The sequence below is a fragment of the Oncorhynchus keta genome, chromosome 14 (genome assembly GCF_023373465.1).
Source record: "Oncorhynchus keta strain PuntledgeMale-10-30-2019 chromosome 14, Oket_V2, whole genome shotgun sequence".
In the NCBI taxonomy this organism is placed as follows: Eukaryota; Metazoa; Chordata; class Actinopteri; order Salmoniformes; family Salmonidae; genus Oncorhynchus; species Oncorhynchus keta.
This window is the reverse complement of record NC_068434.1, coordinates 19038745-19059400: the sequence shown is the minus strand read 5'-3', so window position 1 is coordinate 19059400 and position 20656 is coordinate 19038745. Positions and strand designations below refer to the sequence as shown.

At 42.2% G+C, this 20656-nt stretch overlaps 1 protein-coding gene across 3 annotated transcripts; it reads left to right on the top strand.

Annotated features, from left to right (window-relative positions):
- Nucleotides 1-12230: 12230 nt before the first annotated feature.
- On the top strand, nucleotides 12231-20088 carry LOC118392905 (serine/threonine kinase-like domain-containing protein STKLD1). 3 transcript variants are annotated; one of them, XM_035784907.2, is made up of 19 exons: nucleotides 12231-12730; nucleotides 12911-12997; nucleotides 13101-13145; nucleotides 13359-13433; nucleotides 13675-13779; nucleotides 13892-13962; nucleotides 14084-14199; nucleotides 14297-14412; nucleotides 15459-15592; nucleotides 16192-16322; nucleotides 16509-16586; nucleotides 17034-17150; nucleotides 17267-17407; nucleotides 17722-17850; nucleotides 17970-18098; nucleotides 18610-18738; nucleotides 18812-18952; nucleotides 19038-19117; nucleotides 19849-20088. In XM_035784907.2, the coding sequence occupies exons 1-19, from the start codon at nucleotides 12716-12718 to the stop codon at nucleotides 19924-19926; spliced, it is 1917 nt and encodes a 638-aa protein (XP_035640800.1). In that variant the 5' UTR covers nucleotides 12231-12715; the 3' UTR covers nucleotides 19927-20088. The 3 variants fall into 3 exon arrangements, with proteins under 3 accessions (XP_035640800.1, XP_035640801.1, XP_035640802.1); XM_035784908.2 differs by lacking the exon at nucleotides 13359-13433 and having other exon boundaries at nucleotides 12232-12730; XM_035784909.2 differs by lacking the exons at nucleotides 12231-12730; nucleotides 13359-13433 and adding an exon at nucleotides 13484-13572 and having other exon boundaries at nucleotides 12910-12997.
- Nucleotides 20089-20656: the final 568 nt, after the last annotated feature.

Below are 20656 nucleotides of genomic sequence, written 5' to 3'. Positions count from 1 at the left end.
ATATTGACAACATTGTTTGGCTCAATTCAGTTATTTTATAAGAGCAATTGTTATAGACATAAGAGTGAGGGGGCCCAGTCGGACCACCTGAAGGTACACTAATTTAGTTTCACTATACATTGGTTAGCAAACCTATGTCTCCCTGTAGTGTCCAGCAGTTCCACAATGTTTATGTGGGAATGTATATTCCACTTGGTTTGGGGAAGTGGACGGGGGAGGGAGGTGGAGAATGTTTTTCATGTTTTTCATTTGTCCTTTGCTCTTTACATGTTGCGCCAACCCTACTGTTACAATTATAATGTATTTGAGGACCAAATAGTTATTTCTTATGACTACTGATAATTACTTATTTACATTATCCTTCTTTCGTGGAATGTACAAGGTTTGAGAACGAATTTGAAAAGAGGAAAAGTTTTCTCACATTTGAAATCTTTATCTGGAGATATTGTGTTTCTACGAAAAACTCACATGAAGCATACAGAGCAATGCAGATTAAAATGTAGTCGGGTATCACATATTTATCAATCAACTTTTCCATCCAAGACTAGAGGTGTAGCCATATTATTTCAAAAAACTGTCCCATTCAAACATATTTCAACTATAAGCGACCACAATGGCCGCTTTATTATAGTAATAGGCCACATTCTATCACGACATGCAACATTTATAAATCTTTATGCACCGAACCTCGATGAACCAGGGTTATTTTGGAATGTCTTCAGTCTCTTACCAGATTTATCAACCACACATTTAATTACAGGCAGCTATTTTAACTGCATTTTGGATCATTATATGGATAGGCTTCCTACTCGCCCTACCACTTCACTGAATTCCACTACTGTCTTGAATAATTTAATTGGAACAATGAACCTTGTCGATATGTGGAGATTACAACACCCTACGGATAAGGATGATTCTTTCTTCTCACATGTGCATAAATCATACACAAAAATGCACTACTTTTTAAACAAACATCTAATGTCACCTCTATAATATAATAACTTCCGATCACAGTCCCATTTTATTACAAATGGATTTCGGCAGAACAAGGCCTCAATTCAGTTGGCGATTTAATCCAACATTACTCAATGATGAACAATTTTACCAACAAACAGCCAATTTAATTACGAACTATATGTCTCAGAATGATACTGCTGATGTATCCGACTCGACTTTGTGGGAGGCTTTTAAGGCTGTTATGTGTGGGCATATAATATATGAGGCTACCATGAAAAAATGTAGGCAGAGAAGATTATTAGAAATTGAGGCCCAGCTCCCGGTGCTTGAGAGAGTCTATATGGAACCGCCCTTATCTTCCAAGTTGAATGACATAATAAAACTCAAATATGAATTCAATACTATTCTCTCTAACCAAGTAAACACAATGCTATTAAAGATTAAACAAAAACACCTAGAGTTGGCTGACAAACCGGATAAACTACTGGCACGCCAGCGGAGAGGTATACAGGCCAATAGAGCTATTCATATAATTACATCTAGTACAGGAGCTGTTACTACAGACCCAAAAGAAATTAATGCATGTTTCACAAAGTGTTATCAAGACCTCTACACCTGCAGATACCGCACTGCAGATACCGCAAAAATGTCTGATTTCCTCCATTCCCTTTCTCTACCTAATTTATGCAGTGCTGCTCAAATGGAGCTAAATGCAGAGATAACTTTAGAAGAGGTTGTTTCTGCAGTATGTAGCTGATGTTCTGAAAGAGCTGCAAAATCTGCACCCCTACAAATCAGATGGGCTAGACAATCTGGACCCTCTCTTTCTAAAATGATCCCCCAAAATTGTTACTCTAGACCTAAACTGCTACAGTCCTATATCTATTCTACCCTGTCTTTCTAAAGTCTTTGAAAGCCAAGTTAACAAACAGATCACAGACTTTCGAATCCCACCGTACCTTCTCCGCTATGCAATCTGGTTTCCGAGCTGGTCATGGGTGCACCTCAGCCATGCTCAAGGTCCTAAACGATATCATAACCACTATCGATAAGAGACAATACTGTGCAGCTGTATTCATCGACCTGGCCAAGGCCTTTCAACTCCATCAATCACCACATTCTTATCGGCAGACTCAACAGCCTTAATTTCCCAAATGACTGCCTCGCCTGGTTCACCAACTACTTCTCAGACAGAGTTCAGTGTGTCAAATCGTAGGGCCTGTTGTCCGGACCTCTGAAAGTCTCTATGGGGGTGCCACAGGATTCAATTCTCGGGCCGACTCTTTTCTCTGTATACATCAATGATGTCGCTCTTGCTGCTGGTGATTCTCTGATCCACCTCTATGCAGATGACACCATTTTGTATACTTCTGGCCCTTCTTTGCACACTATGTTAACTAACCTCCAGACAAGCTTCAATGCCATACAACTCTCCTTCCGTGGCCTCCAACTGCTCTTAAATACAAGTAAAACTAAATGCATGCTCTTCAACCGATCGCTGCCCACACCTGCCTGCCCATTCGTCCAGCATCACTACACTGGACGGTTCTGACTTAGAATATGTGGACAATTACAAATTCCTGGGTGTCTGTTTAGACTGTAAACTCTCCTTCCAGACTCATTTTAAGCATCTCCAATCCAAAATTAAATCTAGAATCGGCTTCCTATTTCGCAACAAAGCATCCTTCATTCATGCTGCCAAACATACCCTTGTAAAACTGACTATCCTACCGATCCTTGACTTCGGCGATGTAATTTACAAAATAGCCTCCAACACTCTACTCAGCAAATTGGATGCAGTCTATCACAGCACCATCCATTTTGTCACCAAAGCCCCATATACATACTACCCACCACTACAACCTGTATGCTCTTGTTGGCTCGCCCTCGGTTCATATTTGTCGCCAAACCCACTGGCTCCAGGTCATCTATAGGTGAAGCCCCGCCTTATCTCAGCTCACTGGTCACCTTAGCAGCACCCACACGTAGCACACGCTCCAGCAGGTATCTCACTGGTCACCTCCAAAGCCAATTCCCACTTTGGCCGCCTTTCCTTCCAGTTCTCTGCTGCCAATAACTGGAACGAACTGCAAAAATCACTGAAGCTTGAGACTCATATCTCCCTCACTAGCTTTAAGCACCAGCTGTCAGAGCTGCTCACAGATCACTGCACCTGTACATAGCCCATCTGTAAATAGCCCATCCAACTACCTCATCCCCATAATGGTTATTTACTTTATTTACTTTGCTCCTTTGCGCCCCAGTAGCTCTACCTGCACACTCTTCTTCTGCACATCTATCACTCCAGTGTTTAATTGCTATATTGTAATTATTTCGCCACAATGGCCTATTTATTGCCTTTACCTCCCTTATCCTACCTCATTTGCACACATTGTATATAGACCTTTTCTATTGTATTATTGACTGCATGTTTGTTTATTCCATGTGTAACTGTGTTGTTTGTGTTGCACTGCTTTGCTTTATCTTGGCCAGGTCACAGTTGTAAATGAGAACTTGTTCTCAACTAGCCTACCTGGTTAAATAAAGGTGAAATAAATCAATTAAAATGGTTCCTTCCCTAATGAAAAAGTGGCTGGCCCTGACGGCTTTGGTATCGAGTTTTACAAAGCTTACTCAGAAAAGGTTACTCTTATTTTAAGGATGTTTAAACACTCTATTGAAAGTCACAGACTCCCAGAATCTTTATACTCCGCTAATATCTCCCTAATATTAATGAAAGATAAAGAAGAAACAGATCCATCTTCATATCGTCCTATTGCCCTCCTCGGATGCGATCAAGGTTTTTACTAAATTACTCGCGAACAGACGAAATAAATGCATTTCGACTATAATTCATCATGACCAAACTGGTTTATCGCAGGCAGATTTTCATTTTCCAACGTTAGGCAACTGGTGAATATCATGTATTCCAAACATGACAACGATTCTAAAGTTGCAATACTTGCACTTGACACTCAAAAAGCATTTGACCAAGTGGAATGGAACTACATCCTGACAGTAATAAATGAGTTTGGTCTGGGCAAGAGTTTTGTCTCTTGGGTTGAAATAATATATGCGTGCCCGACGGCTTCAGTTCTCACTGATTACAATAAATCACCTCCGTTTTCACTTCAACGTTCCTGCCGCCAGGGATGCCCCTTGAGTCCGTTGCTATTCGCCATTGCTATGGAACCCCTAGCTATCAGGATCAGAAGCCATCCTACCATTGTTCCTCTAAACATAGGAAAGGTTGATCACAGCATCTCGCTCTATGCGGATGATATCGTCTTGTTCGTCTCACGCCCCGAAGAGTCACTTCCACCACTGTTGGAGCTCATTGAATCATTTTAGAGAACTCTATGGATACACCAAAAACTGGGATAAAAGCGAATTTATGCCTTTTAAAGGTGACTTAAACAGTTCCTTAAACATATTCATTTTAAAGTCACAGAAGACAAAATTAAATTTTTAGGGGTTGTCATCCCTAAGGACCCTAAATTGATTTATAAATTGAACTACCTCGACATGATAGAGAAGTTGAAGCATAACATTGAGATCTGGAGAGTGTTGCCTCTATCTATGATTAGCCGTGTTAATGCCATTAAAATGGTTACACTCCCTAGATTCCTGTATCTCTTCAGAATCTGCCTATATTGTTTGAGTAAAGCTTTTTTCAAATCCTTGGATTCTATTATCTTGCCATTTGTGTGGGGATGCAAAGTACACCATATCTCTAAAAAACATAAAATAAAGCCCAAAGAATTAGGGGGCCTGAGTCTGCCAAATATTCAGCATTATTATTGGGCAGCAAATGTTAGAGCACTGGTTTATTAGCAGGATGCATACCCTGGCGTGGTGGATCCCTTCACCCCTTCATGGCTCGCTATTGAACAAGATATACACAACACCTCTCTTCCAGCACTTCTCTTTTCATCAGCTAAATCCCATACATGTATTCCTGGCAATAACTTTATGCAAAAAAATGCATTAAAAACTTAGTATCAAATAAGGAAAGTATTTGGTCTCCCAGAGACCCCTGTCTGTACACCTACTTGCCATAACCATGCTTTCTCCCCCTCACTAACTGACAACACTTTTTATGCTGGAAGAGAAAGAGCATTACTACTATTGCAGACCTTTACATCAATAATATTTTTGCCACATTCGCACAGTTGAGGGAAATGTACGACCTCCTGTATCGGACTTCTTCCGATATCTTCAGATAAGAAACTACTTTCGTTTAAATATCCCACATTTTGAGGCAATTACACCTGCCCGCGAATTGTATATTTTCATGAACCTCGCTCCTGGCTCCATGAGTTTGATTTACAGATTTGTAGATAACTTTACAGCATATTAGTCTGTATCCTCACAACATTTGAGGTAGACCTGGGAGGAAAACCTTGGTATAGAGATTACTGATGACTGTTGGGCTGATTGCCTTCGAGATATTCACTTGTGCTCGATAAACTCCTGACACCAACTTAGTGATTCACAGACTACACTATTCCTGTACCAAATTACACTCGTTCTACCCCTCAGTCTCTCCGATATACCCTAAGTGCACATCTGCAGAGGGTATCCTGTGTCACCACTTCTGGTCATGCCCCAAACTGCACACATTCTGGCAGGATTTTTAAGTGCTTCTCAAGTGTATACAGCTTTAACCTCAAACCAGCCCTGGACACTGCAGTTTTAGGCAGGTCACCTCATCTAATGACTTCAACCCACTCGGAACAAATACAATATGGCATGGTTATTGCAAAAAGAAACATTTTAAGCCTTTGGAATAAGGAGACAGTACCTGTTTTTAAAACCTGGTTAGCTGAAATCACCAGCTTGCTACATGTAGAAAGGATTCCACATGATATCTCTGGCAGATCTAATACAATTTGAAGTCAGAAGTTTACATACACCTCAGCCAAATACATTTCAACTCAATTAGTATTTGGTAGCATTGCCTTTAAATTGTTTAACTTGGGTCAAATGTTTTGGGTAGCCTTTCACAAGCTTCCCACAATAAGTTGGGTGAATTTTGTCCCATTCCTCCTGACAGAGCTGCTGTAATTGGGTCAGGTTTGTAGGCCTCCTTGCTTGCACACGCTTTTTCAGTTCTGCACACAAATGTTCTATAGAATTGAGGTCAGGGCTTTGTGATGGCCACTCCAATACCATAACTTTGTTGTCCTTAAGCAATTTTGCCACAACTTTGGAGATTTTTTTTTTACTTGGGGTAATTGTACATTTGGAAGACCAATTGGGACCAAGCTTTAACTTCCTGACTTATGTCTTGAGATGTTGCTTCAATATATCCACATAATCTTCTTCCCTCGTGATGTCATTTATTTTGTGAAGTGCACCAGTCCCTCCTGCAGCAAAGCACCCCCACAACATGATGCTGCCACCCCCGTGCTTCACGGTTGGGATGGTGTTCTTCGACTTGCAAGCGTCCCCCTTTTTCCTCCAAACATAACGATGGTCATTATGACCAAACAGTTTTTTGTTTCATCAGACCAGAGGACATTTCTCAGAAAAGTATGATCTTTGTCCCCAAGTGCAGTTGCAAAACGTAGTCTGGCTTTTTTATGGCGGTTTTGGAGCAGTGGCTTCTTCCTTGCTGAGTGGCCTTTCAGGTTATGTCGATATTGGACTCGTTTTACTGTGGATATATATATACTTTCGTACCCGTTTCCCCCAGCATCTTCACAAGGTCTTTTGCTGTTGTTCTGGGATTGATTTGCACTTTTCGCACCAAAATACGTTCAGATTTGTGGAATGGTTGAAAAACGGGTTTTAATGACTCCAACCTAAGTGTATGTAAACTTCCGACTTCAACTGTACATTTGTTAGGATATTGCAGCCCTTTATTACGTATCTTTCATATGATGATGGGAAACACAACACACAACCTGCAACCAACCCTGATTCACTGTCATTATGTTTAATGCCCAGCATAGTCCTTATACTTTACAGTAGGTCAAATATCAACGAAGCAAGGTGCCAATTCCTTAATTCCTTATTTATTTATTTTTCAGTTGAGGGGTTGGGGGTATTCTCAATGTGTTGTTTTCTGTCATTATCTGTATGTTTGTAAAACCGAAAATTCATAAATAAAATATGTATAAAAATAAGTAAATAATAATACACAATATATATATATATATATATATATATATATATATATATATACAAAATATACATACAGTGCATTTAGAAAGTATTCAGACCCCTTCCCTTTTTCCACATTTTGTTATGTTTACAGCCTTATTCTAAAATGGATGAAATTACTTTCCTCTCCTCATCAATCTACACATAATACCCCATAATGACAAAGCAAAAACAGTTTTTTTGAAATGTTTGCAAATTCATAACAAATAAAACAGAAATACCTAATTTACACAACACCTCTCTTCCAGCACTTCTCTTTTCATCAGCTTTGCTATGAGACTAGAAATTGGGATCAGGTGTATCCTGTTTCTATTGATCATTCTTGAGATGTTTCTACAACTTGATTGGAGTCCACCTGTGGTAAATTCAATTGATTGGACATGATTTGGAAAGGGGTAGGCCGGGGTAGGCCGTCATTGTAAATAAGAATTTGTTCTTAACTGACTTGCCTAGTTAAATAAAGGTTTAATAAAAAATCTATTAAAAAAGGCACACACCTGTCTATATAAGGTCCCATAGTTGACAGTGCTTGTCAGAGCAAAAACCAAACCATGAGGTTGAAGGAATTGTCCGTTGAGCTCCGAGACAGGATTGGGTCGAGGCACAGACCTGGGGAAGGGTGCAGCATTGAAGATCCCGAAGAACACAGTGGCCTCCATCATTCTTAAATGGAAGAAGTTTAGAATCACCAAGACTCCTCCTAGTGCTGGCAGGCCCTGCCAAACTGAGCAATCGTGGGAGAAGGGCCTTCGTCATGGAGCTGACCAAGAACATGATGCTGACAGAGCTCCAGAGTTCCTCTGTGAGGATGGGAGGACCTTCCAGAAGGACAACACTCCACCAATCAGGCCTTCATGCCAGACGGAAGCCACCCCTCAGTAAAAGGCACATGACAGTCCACTTGGAGTTTGCCAAAAGGCACCTAAAGGACTCAGACCATGAGAAAGAAGATTCTTTGGTCTGATGAAACCAAGATTGCGCTCTTTGGCCTGAATGCCAATTGTCGCATCTGGAGGAAACCTGACACCATCCCAACGGTGAAGCATTGTGGTGGCAGCATCATGCCGTGGGGATGTTTTTCAGCGGTAGGGACTGGAAGACTAGTCAGGATCGAGGGAAAGATGAACAGAGCAAAGTACAGAGATCCTTGATGAAAACCTGCGCCAGAGTGCTCAGGACCTCAGACTGGTGTGAAGGTTCACCTTGCAACAGGACAACAACCCTAAGCACACAGCCAAGACAACGCAGGAGTGGGTTCAGGAATGTCCTTGAGTGGTCCAGCCAGAGCCCGGACTTGAACCTCATCAAACATCGCTGGAGAGACCTGAAAATAGCTGTGCAGCGATGTTCCCCATCCAACCTGACAGAGTTTCCGAGGATCTGCAGAGAATGGTAGAAAAACCCATAAAATAGAACCGGAGTCCTATTCCATTATTCCTAGCTGCGGTATTCAGGCGACCGGGCCTGCTTTGAACACTCTAATTTTTCCAAAGTAAACGCTTCAGACCCCGCGGGACACTCAGTTAAGAGCATCGAGGGGGCGCGGAGAGGCAGGGGCTGGGACAGGTAGTAGCTCGCCTCGCGGCGGACCGCCAGCTCGATCCCGAGATCCAACTACAAGCTTTTGGGGCGGCAGGGTAGCCTAATGGTTAGAGTGTTGGACTAGTAACCGGAAGGTTGCAAGTTCAAACCCCAGAGCTGACAAGGTACAAATCTGAACAGGCAGTTAACCCACTGTTCCTAGGCTGTCATTTTAAATAAGAATATGTTCTTAACTGACTTGCCGAGAGAAATAAAGGTCAAATAAAACATTTACTGGTTTATCCACTTGTCCTTCAGACAAGGAGGTGACTGAAAATGTTGTATTGTTTGGGCTCCCAAGGGGCGCAGCTATCTCAGTGCAAGAGGTGACACCTGGTTTGAATCCAGGCTGAATCACATCTGGCCGTGATTGGGAGTCCCATAGGGTGGTGCACAATTGGCCCAGTGTCGTCTGTCTTTGGCTGGGCCGTCAAGAAAGATGCAAACATTTGAATTTGATCTTAACTGACTAGTAAAGGGTCTGAATATGGTGCTGTAAATGACATTTCACTTTTTTATTTGTAATACGCTTGCAAAAATGTTGAAAACCCTGTTTTTGGTTTGTCATTATGGGGAAAAAAACTGTCATCAATTTTGGAATAAAATGTGGAAAAAGGTGGAAAAAGGTCTGAATACTTGCCGAGTACACTTTGTATAATGATGTTATAATTTTAGTGACAAATTAATGAAATACCTAGTTTACCAGGATGACTTTGAATGTTCCTGAGTGGCCTAGTTACAGTTTTGACTTTAATATGCTTGAAAATCTATGGCAAGACTTGGAAATGGCTGTTTAGCAATGATCAACAACCAACTTGACAGAGCATGCATCATTTTTCTAAGACTAATGTGCAATATTGTACAATTCAGGTGTACAATGCTCTTAGAGACTTACCCAGAAAGACACAGCTGTAATTGCTGCCTAAAATGATTCTAACATGTATTGACTCAGAAGTGTGAATACTTATGTAAATTATATATTTAAGTTTCTCATTTTCAATAAATTGGCTACAATTTATAAAAACATGTTTTCACTTTGTTATTATGGGGTATTGTTTGTAGAAAATAAGTATATTAATATATTTGAAATTCAGTAACACAAAATGTGGAATAAGTCAAGGGGTACGAATACTTTCTGAAGGCACTGTAGATTTGGGGTGGCAGGTAGCCTAGTGGTTAGAGTGTTGGGCCACTAACCAAGAGGTTGCCAGATCAAATACCTGACCTGACAAGGTAAAAATCTGTTGTTCGTTCCCTGAACAAGGCAGTTAACCCACTGTTCCCCAGTAGGTGGTCATTGTAAATAAGAATTTGTTCATAACTGACTTGCCTAGTTATTTTTCAACATTTTCAGTTGCGTTCATTTAAGTCATTTAGCAGACGCTCTTATCCAGAGCGACTTACAAATTGGTGCATTCACCTTATGACATCCAGTGGAACAGCCCCTTTACAATAGTGCATCTAAATCTTTTAGGGGGGGGGGGGGTGAGAAGGATTACTTATCCTATCCTAGGTATTCCTTAAAGAGGTGGGGTTTCAGGTGTCTCCGGAAGGTGGTGATTGACTACGCTGTCCTGGCGTCGTGAGGGAGTTTGTTCCACCATTGGGGGGCCAGAGCAGCGAACAGTTTTGACTGGGCTGAGCGGGAACTGTACTTCCTCAGTGGTAGGGAGGCGAGCAGGCCAGAGGTGGATGAACGCAGTGCCCTTGTTTGGGTGTAGGGCCTGATCAGAGCCTGGAGGTACTGAGGTGCCGTTCCCCTCACAGCTCCGTAGGCAAGCACCATGGTCTTGTAGCGGATGCGAGCTTCAACTGGAAGCCAGTGGAGAGAGCGGAGGAGCGGGGTGACGTGAGAGAACTTGGGAAGGTTGAACACCAGACGGGCTGCGGCGTTCTGGATGAGTTGTAGGGGTTTAATGGCACAGGCAGGGAGCCCAGCCAAACAGCGAGTTGCAGTAATCCAGACGGGAGATGACAAGTGCCTGGATTAGGACCTGCGCCGCTTCCTGTGTGAGGCAGGGTCGTACTCTGTGGTTGTTGTAGAGCATGAACCTACAGGAACGGGCCACTGCCTTGATGTTAGTTGAGAACGACAGGGTGTTGTCCAGGATCACGCCAAGGTTCTTAGCGCTCTGGGAGGAGGACACAATGGAGTTGTCAACCGTGATGGTGAGATCATGGAACGGGCAGTCCTTCCCCGGGAGGAAGAGCAGCTCCGTCTTGCCGAGGTTCAGCTTGAGGTGGTGATCCGTCATCCACACTGATATGTCTGCCAGACATGCAGAGATGCGATTCGCCACCTGGTCATCAGAAGGGGGAAAGGAGAAGATTAATTGTGTGTCCTCTGCATAGCAATGATAGGAGAGACCATGTGAGGTTATGACAGAGCCAAGTGACTTGGTGTATAGCGAGAATAGGAGAGGGCCTAGAACAGAGCCCTGGGGGACACCAGTGGTGAGAGCGCGTGGTGAGGAGACAGATTCTCGCCACGCCACCTGGTAGGAGCGACCTGTCAGGTAGGACGCAATCCAAGCGTGGGCCGCGCCGGAGATGCCCAACTCGGAGAGGGTTCCTCTATGCAGTGTTGTCAGACCTTGAAAAATGCAAAGAAAATAAGTTCATATTCATTTTTAAACAACACAATGCTAATGTTTTAACTTCAGAAATCAATATTTGGTGGAATAACCCTGATTTTCAATCACAACTTTAATGCGTCTTGGCATGCTCTCCACCAGTCTTTCACATTTATGTTGGGTGACTTTATGCCACTCCTGGCGCAAAAAAATCAAGCATCTCGGCTTTGTTTGATGGCTTGTGACCATCCATCTTCCTCTTAATCACATTCCAGAGCTTTTCAATGTGGTTCAGGTCTGGAGATTGGGCTGGCCATGACAGGGTCTTGATCTGGTGGTCCTCCATCCACACCTTGCTTGACTGGCTGTGTGGCATTGTCCTGCTGGAAAAAACAATCCTCAGAGTTGTTGAACATTGTCAGAGCAGAAGGAAGCAAGTTTTCTTCGAGGACAACCTTGTACGTGGCTTGATTCATGCGTCCTTCACAAAGACAAATTTCACAGTGAGTGTGAGACCTGGAGAGGCCTATAAGCCACAGCGTGAAATTTGGTGGAGGATCGTAATAGTAAATTCATAGAACCTGATAATTTTGCAGTGGTCTCTTCATTTTTTCCCAGAGGTGTAGAACTACATGTGAAAATGTAACAAGGTTCATTCAAGATTGCTTTAAGATGTTCAAGAGTGGCCTGAAGTGTTTTTCTAACCTAAAAGAATCCCCCCCACCACCCCTCCAGAAAAAGTAAAGTATAAATATTAAAAAGGTGGAACTAAGGTGTGCCATGCATGGCCAGCCCTTAGACAATTAAAAAAAATGTAATAGCCAATATATCATACATAAGAATGACCTTTATTGGCAGTCTCCAAGTCCAGTAAAATACATGGTGCACACCACAAAAAAAGATAATAGCGGTGCTGACTTCCTGTAAAAGGCTATACAATAAAGAGAGTCGCTAACTTTATATAGTCCAGAAATGTACTGGGTAAACCACCAAAGTTTCGGGCATTACATTGCCTTCTTCAGTCTTCAAGTACACACAGCCACCTGCAACCAATCACACGCTCGCAGCCGGTAGGTTTATCTCAAAGTATATCCTCGGCTCCCAACCTTCGCTCACGTTTAAAAAAAAAATTGTTACCAACATAATGGCAACATTAACATTACTGAAGATGAACTGAAAGTCTGTGGCAAAAGCTAAACTGAATGTGATGTATCCTGCCTGAACGGTTAAACATCATTGTGGAGTTGCATTGTGTCCCAGGCTGAGACGTTATATTGATTAATATCAGAATACGCGTGTGCGCAATTGAGCATGCGCATATGCAATCCCCCCCCATAACCGTCACAGTCTTGTTTCTATGCACTTATTCGAAACACAACACTGAACACTGCTGCCAAAGCAGCGCACAGATTTCTACACCTTGAACACACTGCACCATGGACGATTATATGGTAAATATGTATATTTTCATGGTTCAAGTTTCTGCCTCAATGTAGTTTTCTGACAGACGTGATATCAAGGGGCCTGCAATGGTTACATTAAAACGTGCCCATTTGTTACAGCATAATTATTAGCTTATGTTTTTGTTTATTTGCATTACTGTAACATGTAAAGTAAACATTGTTTTTAAGATTTTGGATGCAATGTGCCCCGGATGCTTTGGGACAGTTCTATTTGTGAAGGAAAGAACGTCTGATCTGGAGTTTACACTAAAGAAGGTAACGTTATACAGTAGTGTAGTGGGCACACATTTGATAAGGATTTGCATTGGTTCTTTTTAGAATAGATGTTGAAATGCTGATATAATTCTGTCCCCCACAGGTTGAGTGTTTGGATGAAGGCAGAGCCAACCAAGCATACCAGGAGGTGAGATCCTGTAGGCCTCTCACAAAACTAGTATTGATACTATGCAAAGTTACTTAATAATCTATGTTGCAGTAGTACAGTAGTAAGCCTAGTATATGTCAGCTACTTGATCCACATGTCACCATCTGGCTATTCCATCTGATAGGCCTATCTGTTGAAATGTTGGTACACACTGTCTCTGTGTCCATCAAAGTCATGTGTTCTTTCCATCAGGCTCATTGTCTGCTGAATGTGAGACATCCCAACATTGTCACATATAAGAAGTTATTCATTTTTTGGGATGAAAGTGTAAGTTTGTTATTTACAGATGAAGTATATGTCCTGTATATGACACATAGGGCAGCAGGTAGACTAGCGGTTAAGAGTGTTGGGCCAGTAACTGAAAGGATGCTGGTTTGAATCCCAGAGCCGACTAGTTGAAAAATCTGTAAGTTGCTCTGGAAAAGAGTGTCTGCTAAATGACTAAAATTAACATTTACAAATGTTAAAACATGAATGTCAGTTTCATTAAATCATTTTGCCTTCTCAGGTATCTTCTGTCTTTCTTTCAATGGTAATGGACTGCCCATACATGACAACCCTGTTCACTGTGGTCACTTATCACAGACAGAAGGAAAAGAAGATCAACAAAAAGGTCATCAACAACTCAGTAGATATTTCCATCACTAGTTGAACAAGTATTAACACATACTGTATGTTATCAACCCCTTAAACATCGAGGGCAATGAGTGTTGTTTTCCAACCAGGTCATCAAGACATTTTTGGGACAAATGGTGGATGCTTTGGCCTACTTGCACAAACGGAGTATTGCTCACAGGTAACCTGCCCCTCACAATGAAATGTACTGCCAGGCAAGCCTGTATAGTTTGTGTGAATGAATAGCCTATGGTTTCTAAAAAATATAATTTCAGAGTACAATTTCTCTTCTTTTTTTGTAGGAATTTGAAGCCATCAAATATTCTGATCACAAAAGAGGCCAAGTTTGTCATATTTGATTTTGGAACTGCCTCCATCACAGGAGATAGAGTAAAGTTACACAAAAGAGTAAAGGACTGTATGTATAGAATATTTCTTTATTTTATTAAATGGAATTATGTAGTAATTAATAACAGTACAGTTTACTTTGTTTGCTATTTACTGTATCTCTATAGGTGCCAAACGATGGATGGCTCCAGAGAGCCTGACCCATCATCAGATGCCTGAGAAGTCCGACATTTGGTCCCTGGGGTGTGTCCTTCTCGACATGCTGACCTGTCACATGCTTGATGTACGTCTATCACTGACTAGTTACTCTTCATTTACCATAGAGGTGGGATTTATTTGTAGATCAGCATTTCCCAAAACGCTCTCCTCGAGTATCCCACCTATGTACTGTAAATCATTTAATCTAGTCCAGTACTATCGGGGGCAGTAAGTAGCCTAGCGGTTAGAGCATTGGGACAGTAACCATAAAGTTGCTTGCAGTACTATCGAGGGCGGTAGGTAGCCTAGCGGTTAGAGCATTGGGACAGTAACCATAAAGTTGCTTGCAGTACTATCGAGGGCGGTAGGTAGCCTAGCGGTTAGAGCATTGGGACAGTAACCATAAAGTTGCTTGCAGTACTATCGAGGGCAGTAGGTAGCCTAGCGGTTAGAGCATTGGGACAGTAACCATAAAGTTGCTTGCAGTACTATCGGGGGCAGTAAGTAGCCTAGCGGTTAGAGCATTGGGACAGTAACCATAAAGTTGCTTGCAGTACTATCGGGGGCAGTAAGTAGCCTAGCGGTTAGAGCATTGGGACAGTAACCATAAAGTTGCTTGCAGTACTATCGGGGGCGGTAAGTAGCCTAGCGGTTAGAGCATTGGGACAGTAACCATAAAGTTGCTTGTTCGGATCCCCGAGCTGGCAAGGTGGAAAAATTGGCCTTTCCGCCTTTGAGCAAGGCAGTTACCTGACACAACAACTGCTCCCCGGGCACCGGTGACGTCAATTTAGGCAGCCCCCCAAACCTCTGAGTCAGGGGTTGGGGGTTGGGTTAAATGCAGAAGACACATTTCGGTTGAATGCATTCAGTTCTGTAACTTTCCCAACTAGCACACCTGGTTTGACTAGTTGAATAAGGTGTGCTGAAATTAATCAAAGAAATGGGAAGGCTGATGGTACTGGAAGAGAGGTTTCAGAAACACTACTGATGGTTGGCACCAAACAGAAGAAAGCAGACTGAAACAGGGAACTTGTCCCTCGACCCCCCCCAAAAAATCCTTGTTTTCCGTTGCAAAACATTTTGCTACAGTGTGGACTAATGAATAAGACCCTGATCTCCCATCCACAGGTGGAGGGATCTATCTCTCTGCTGCTGAGGATCAGAGAGGACCAGACATCACTGAACGTCATCGTCCTCAAGGGCCTCCACCAAGTCCTCACTATGATGTTGGAGCGCAACCCAAAGACCAGGACCAGCGTGTGGTGAGTAGTGTAGTCGCCCTTGACCAGGGGTGTCAAACTCATTCCACTGAGAGCTGAGTGTCTGCGGGTTTGTTTTTTCCCTTTCAATTAAGACTTCTATAACCAGCCGAGGGGAGTTCCTTAATAATTAGTGACCTTAATTCATCAATCATGTACAAGGGTGGAGCGAAAACCCGCAGATACTCGGCCCTTCATGCAATGAGTTTGGGACATGTGCCCTAGACAGCTGTCACAGTTTGGTTGAAATCTGGTTGAGCTCATCACAGAGACATTCCAAGGTTGAAGTCTGGTTGAGCTCTCATCACAGAGACATTCAAAGGTTGAGGTCTGGTTGAGCTCTCATCACAGAGACATTCAAAGGTTGAGGTCTGGTTGAGCTCTCATCAGAGACGTTTCAATATATGTATTGTACTTATTAATGGCAATATACATTAAACTTGAACTTTAGTTATAGATACAGGGGGGATAGGATGAACTAGTGTTATGCTATCCCTTCACTAATATCTTGTGAACAGACTATGTAAACATAAATGGTACCATCTGACAAAATGACACAATATTTTAGTTCTGGGTCAACTGAGATTATCTCTCCAATAAAGGGAACTGGTGAATGAGGATCTGGTGAAGCATTGTCTGCTGTTGTGTGGCTCCCCTCTACATTCCATGAAGAAAACACTGCCCCCTGGTGTCCATGGGCTGCCATTCCACCAAGGCTTTGACAGTGTGCTCGGTCGGTACTTCCTTTTACTGTCCTCCGTTCCCTACTAGTTTTATTCAAATTGTGTATGTTTTTGTACAATACTGTGCGAATGAATGTACCTGTCTAAATTACTGCAGAGGTTAATCCCTATAGCCTACTTGTCCTCAAGAGTTTGCAGTTGTGTTCTGACGAATAGTGGTCCATTGTAATTTGCAGAGTTCATGCAGACCTACAGAGATGTGGAATCTGTCCAGATGTCAGCTCTGTCATACCTGCTGTCTGAGGAAAGGAACGGTAAGGCTGTTTACTTTGCTCATTATGGGCGATATGATCTTTAAAATTCTTATCATACAAATCTAGCCTGGTCCCAGATCTGTTTGTGCTATATAGGTTGGGCTCCCGAGTGGCACAGTGGTCTAAGGCACTGCATCTCAGTGCAAAAGGCGCCACTACAGTCCCTGGTTTGATTCCAGGCTGTATCACATCTGGCCATGATTGGGAGTCTCATAGGGAGGGCACAACTGGCCCAGCATTGTCCGTGTTTGGCCTGGGTGGGCCGTCATTGTAAATAAGAATTTGTTCTTCACTGACTTGCCTAGTTAAATAAAAGGTTAAATAAAAAATAAAAATAGGTAACTCATGGTCCTTGTCATGCCAAACAATCAGATCTGGGACCAGGATATTACAAATGTTCCTCTAGAAAAACATGGCCTCTACTTTAACTTTAAATTGTTATGGTAGTATTCTACAGGGTAACTGACGTTGTTATAGCCGTTACCACTGCCATGCAAAGTCACATGGACTGCGCAGGTGTTCAGCAAAATGGTTGCCAGGTTCTACACCAGCGTTTAATTGCAGGTAGGTGAACACTTGGGGTGGGTTGCACTAATATGGGTTAGATTCCTCTGCCATGTTGGTATTAGGTTTGGTTGTATAGACGACAAGGTTGTCATCTCTCTGCAATACCCTTGAAGTGCTGGGCCAAGCTGGGGATGGCTCCTGTCTGCTTACCAAGGAAGTGATCACCTGTGTCCTGAACGCCGTGCACAGTCACCCTGAGAAAGCACCACTGCTCTCTCATGCCTTTCAGCTTCTCTTCTGTATCACCGGGGATGGTCAGTAATACTTTAATAATAGGTCATCTACCATTTTAGATTCAGGTTACCCGGATTTTCACAAATGCACAGTGTGCTAATACATTCTTTACTTGGGGGTGCACAGTCTGTTTAGCTATCATTCCACTCCTTCCCACTCCTTGTTATGCTAAACATGAATTTGGCATATGTCACGGAGTACTATGAGTGAAATATTAGCTATCAGTCTGGTACCCAGGTTAGTGCAAATGGGGGTGCTAAGCCTATTGTTGAGGGTACTTCAGCACTGGCAAGCCCCTCCCTATATTATTACTGACATACCTCCCTTTCATCAGAGCAGGCAGCCAGAGATGTGCTGGACCTGGACGGTATCAGAGAGGTGCTGAACACACTGAGGAAGTTTCCAGAGGATTGTGACATTGTCGTGCCCTGTTGCAAATGCTTATGGAGCGTACTGACACAAAGTGAGAGCTGTCATTGTGTAAATGAAATGATCTGCAATTTCTTGATAATTTGCACACACCATGAGCTCTACCACCAGCCAAAGTGTTGTATGTGTGAACAGCATATTGTGCTTTTCCAGGACTTTGCCTTGGAGCTGTACCTTTGAAAGATGCTGTGCAGGCTGTGTGTGTGGCAGCAGAGGCACACATGCAGGACAGCAAAGTGATGGAGTCTGTGTGTGCAGCCCTGTCGTCCCTGACCCTACAAGGTAGGCTAAGACCTTCAGAATATTAAGGGCACTTTCACATATCCCCTTATGGCCCAGACCCAGATCCATGCTATAAAGCATGTGTGAAACGCAAACGAACCCTGGCTTAAACAAATCCTGGACCTGCTTGAGTAGCGGGTCCAAGATCCAGGTATTGTGACACTGCAGCGTGAGTTGCATTTTTTTTTTTTGCCCGTTGTAAATAAGCTAGCTCGCTAGCATCATGTAGAATGTGCTTGTTGCTGATTGCACCCTCAAACTGTTATTTTCAGGTATTATGAAAGCAAAACATGTTCTGTAGAATTCTCACCAAAGCTCCAGGAAACCGAACCAGGGTACTACATTTTATATGTGAAAACACCCTAAGTCAAATTATACAAATTAGTCAGAAATTTAGTTTCCACAGCTTGTCTTTGCACATCAGCACACCCAAATTATTGATTCATCACCAGATTGATTGATTGATTGATTGATTGATTGACTAACTGATTGGCGGATTCTCCACTGATAGGTTTATCTGAAGACCAGGACATTGAGGATTCCACCCTTCTGTTGATGCACGCACTCCAAGCACATTTAAAGCATAGCTATGTGGTGAAGTATGCTTTCCTTGCTCTGGACAGTCTTGTCAAAAGCTCAGGTGAGTCAACATAAACATTGCGACTTTATATCAGAACATATAAGAACTGTCCCTGCTCCTCTATTCCTTTTAGAGTTGGCTGCTTTCAGGCTTCTCCTCGCCCCCAATGGAGGAAGTGGATTAGCTATTGTCAAGGAAGCAGAACTCCAACACCATGACAACCCAGAGATCGTAGGGAACTTTTGTAGCCTCCTCAGTGCTATGGCCCGTTATGGTTAGTGTACACTCCTCACCTTGAATGTAGTGCTATAATTTTCCCTTCAGAAAACCATAGCCCCTGTATGTGACTGCTTTCCCAGGTGACGTCATACCCGAGTTAGTTGCTGAGAAGATACCAGATATCTTGGAGAAGATTGAGAGGCAGTTTTCATCAAATAAGGTAAGTCATTGACTGTGCCTAAAATGCAGTTAATGTAGACTAAGATTGATTTTAAGGTATTTATAAACTGGGTGGTTCGAGTCCTGAATGGTGATCGGCTGAAAACCATGGTATGTAAGACCTTATACCACGGGTATGACAAAATATAACTTTTTACTGTTTTTAATTACGTTGGTAAACAGTTTATAATAGCAATCCGGCACCTCGGGGGGTTTGTGGTATATGGCCAATATACCACGGCTAATGGCTATATCCAGGCACTCTGCGTTGCGTCATGCTTATAGCCCTTAGCCGTGGTATATTGGCCATATACCACACCCTCTTGGGCTTTATTGCTTAATTATAAACTGGATGGTTCAAGCCCTGAATGCTGATTGGCTGACAGCCGTGGTATATCAGACCGTATACCACAGGTATGACAAAATATAACTTTTTACTGCTTTAATTACATTTGTAACCAGTTTGTAATAGCAATAAGGCACCTCGTGGGTTTGTGGTATATGGCCACTTGGCGTTCCATTGTGTATAAGAACAGCCCTTAGCTGTGGTATATAGGCTGTATACCACACCCTCTTGCGCCTTATTGATTAAATATAACAAAAGTTACATTTTTGGGGGGCTCAGATGTAAGTCTACTACACGTCTGATTCTTATTGCTTTATAGTATAGGTCAGCGCTCTCCAAGTAATTGATCAGCTAAACCTCTAAACAACCTCTCTCTGATCCCACAGGAGATAGCTCAATTGGCAAAACATGCCCTCCACAGCACAACAAGCTTTGGAAGAGTCAACATGACAAGCTCAACATAATTCAAAGTGTCACGTTGTGCTTCATGGATTGCTATAGTGACAGTCAAAATGGTGGTTATTTCAGCTGTTTGTTTTTATTATCAGCTGTACTAGTTGCTATACTGTAGAGGCCTACATGTCTAAAGAGTAAGCTGTTGGTTATTAAACGTATCCATAAAAATGTATCACCTTATCTGTTCAACAGTTTTATTGCCTTATCTAGGTGATTTCTGTTACATTATCCTAGAAAATGAAAAACATTACATTATTAAAATGATTCAAAGTTATTACATTAGCCAGTGTTATTACATACTGTACCAGTTGAAGATCTTACAGTATAGAGACACATAGGCCAAGTGGTGGGAAAAAGTAATCATTTGTCAAACTTGAGTAAAAGTAAGGATACCTCAAATAGAAAATAACTCAAGTAAAAGTCACCCAGTAAAATACTAAAAGTCTAAATGTATTTGTTTTTAAATATACTTAAGTATCAAAAGTAAATGTAATTTCTAAAATATACTTAAGTAAAAGTATACATTTCTAATTCATTATATTAAGCAAACCAGATGGCACAATTATTTTTTATTTATTTAAGGATAGCCGGGTCACACAAAAAAAACAGACAAAATGTACGAACAAAGCATTTGTTTATTAGTGAGTCCACCAGATCAGAGGCGGTACAGATGACCAGAAATGTTCTCTTGATAAGTGTGAATTGGACCATTTCCTGTCCTGCTAAGCATTAAAATGT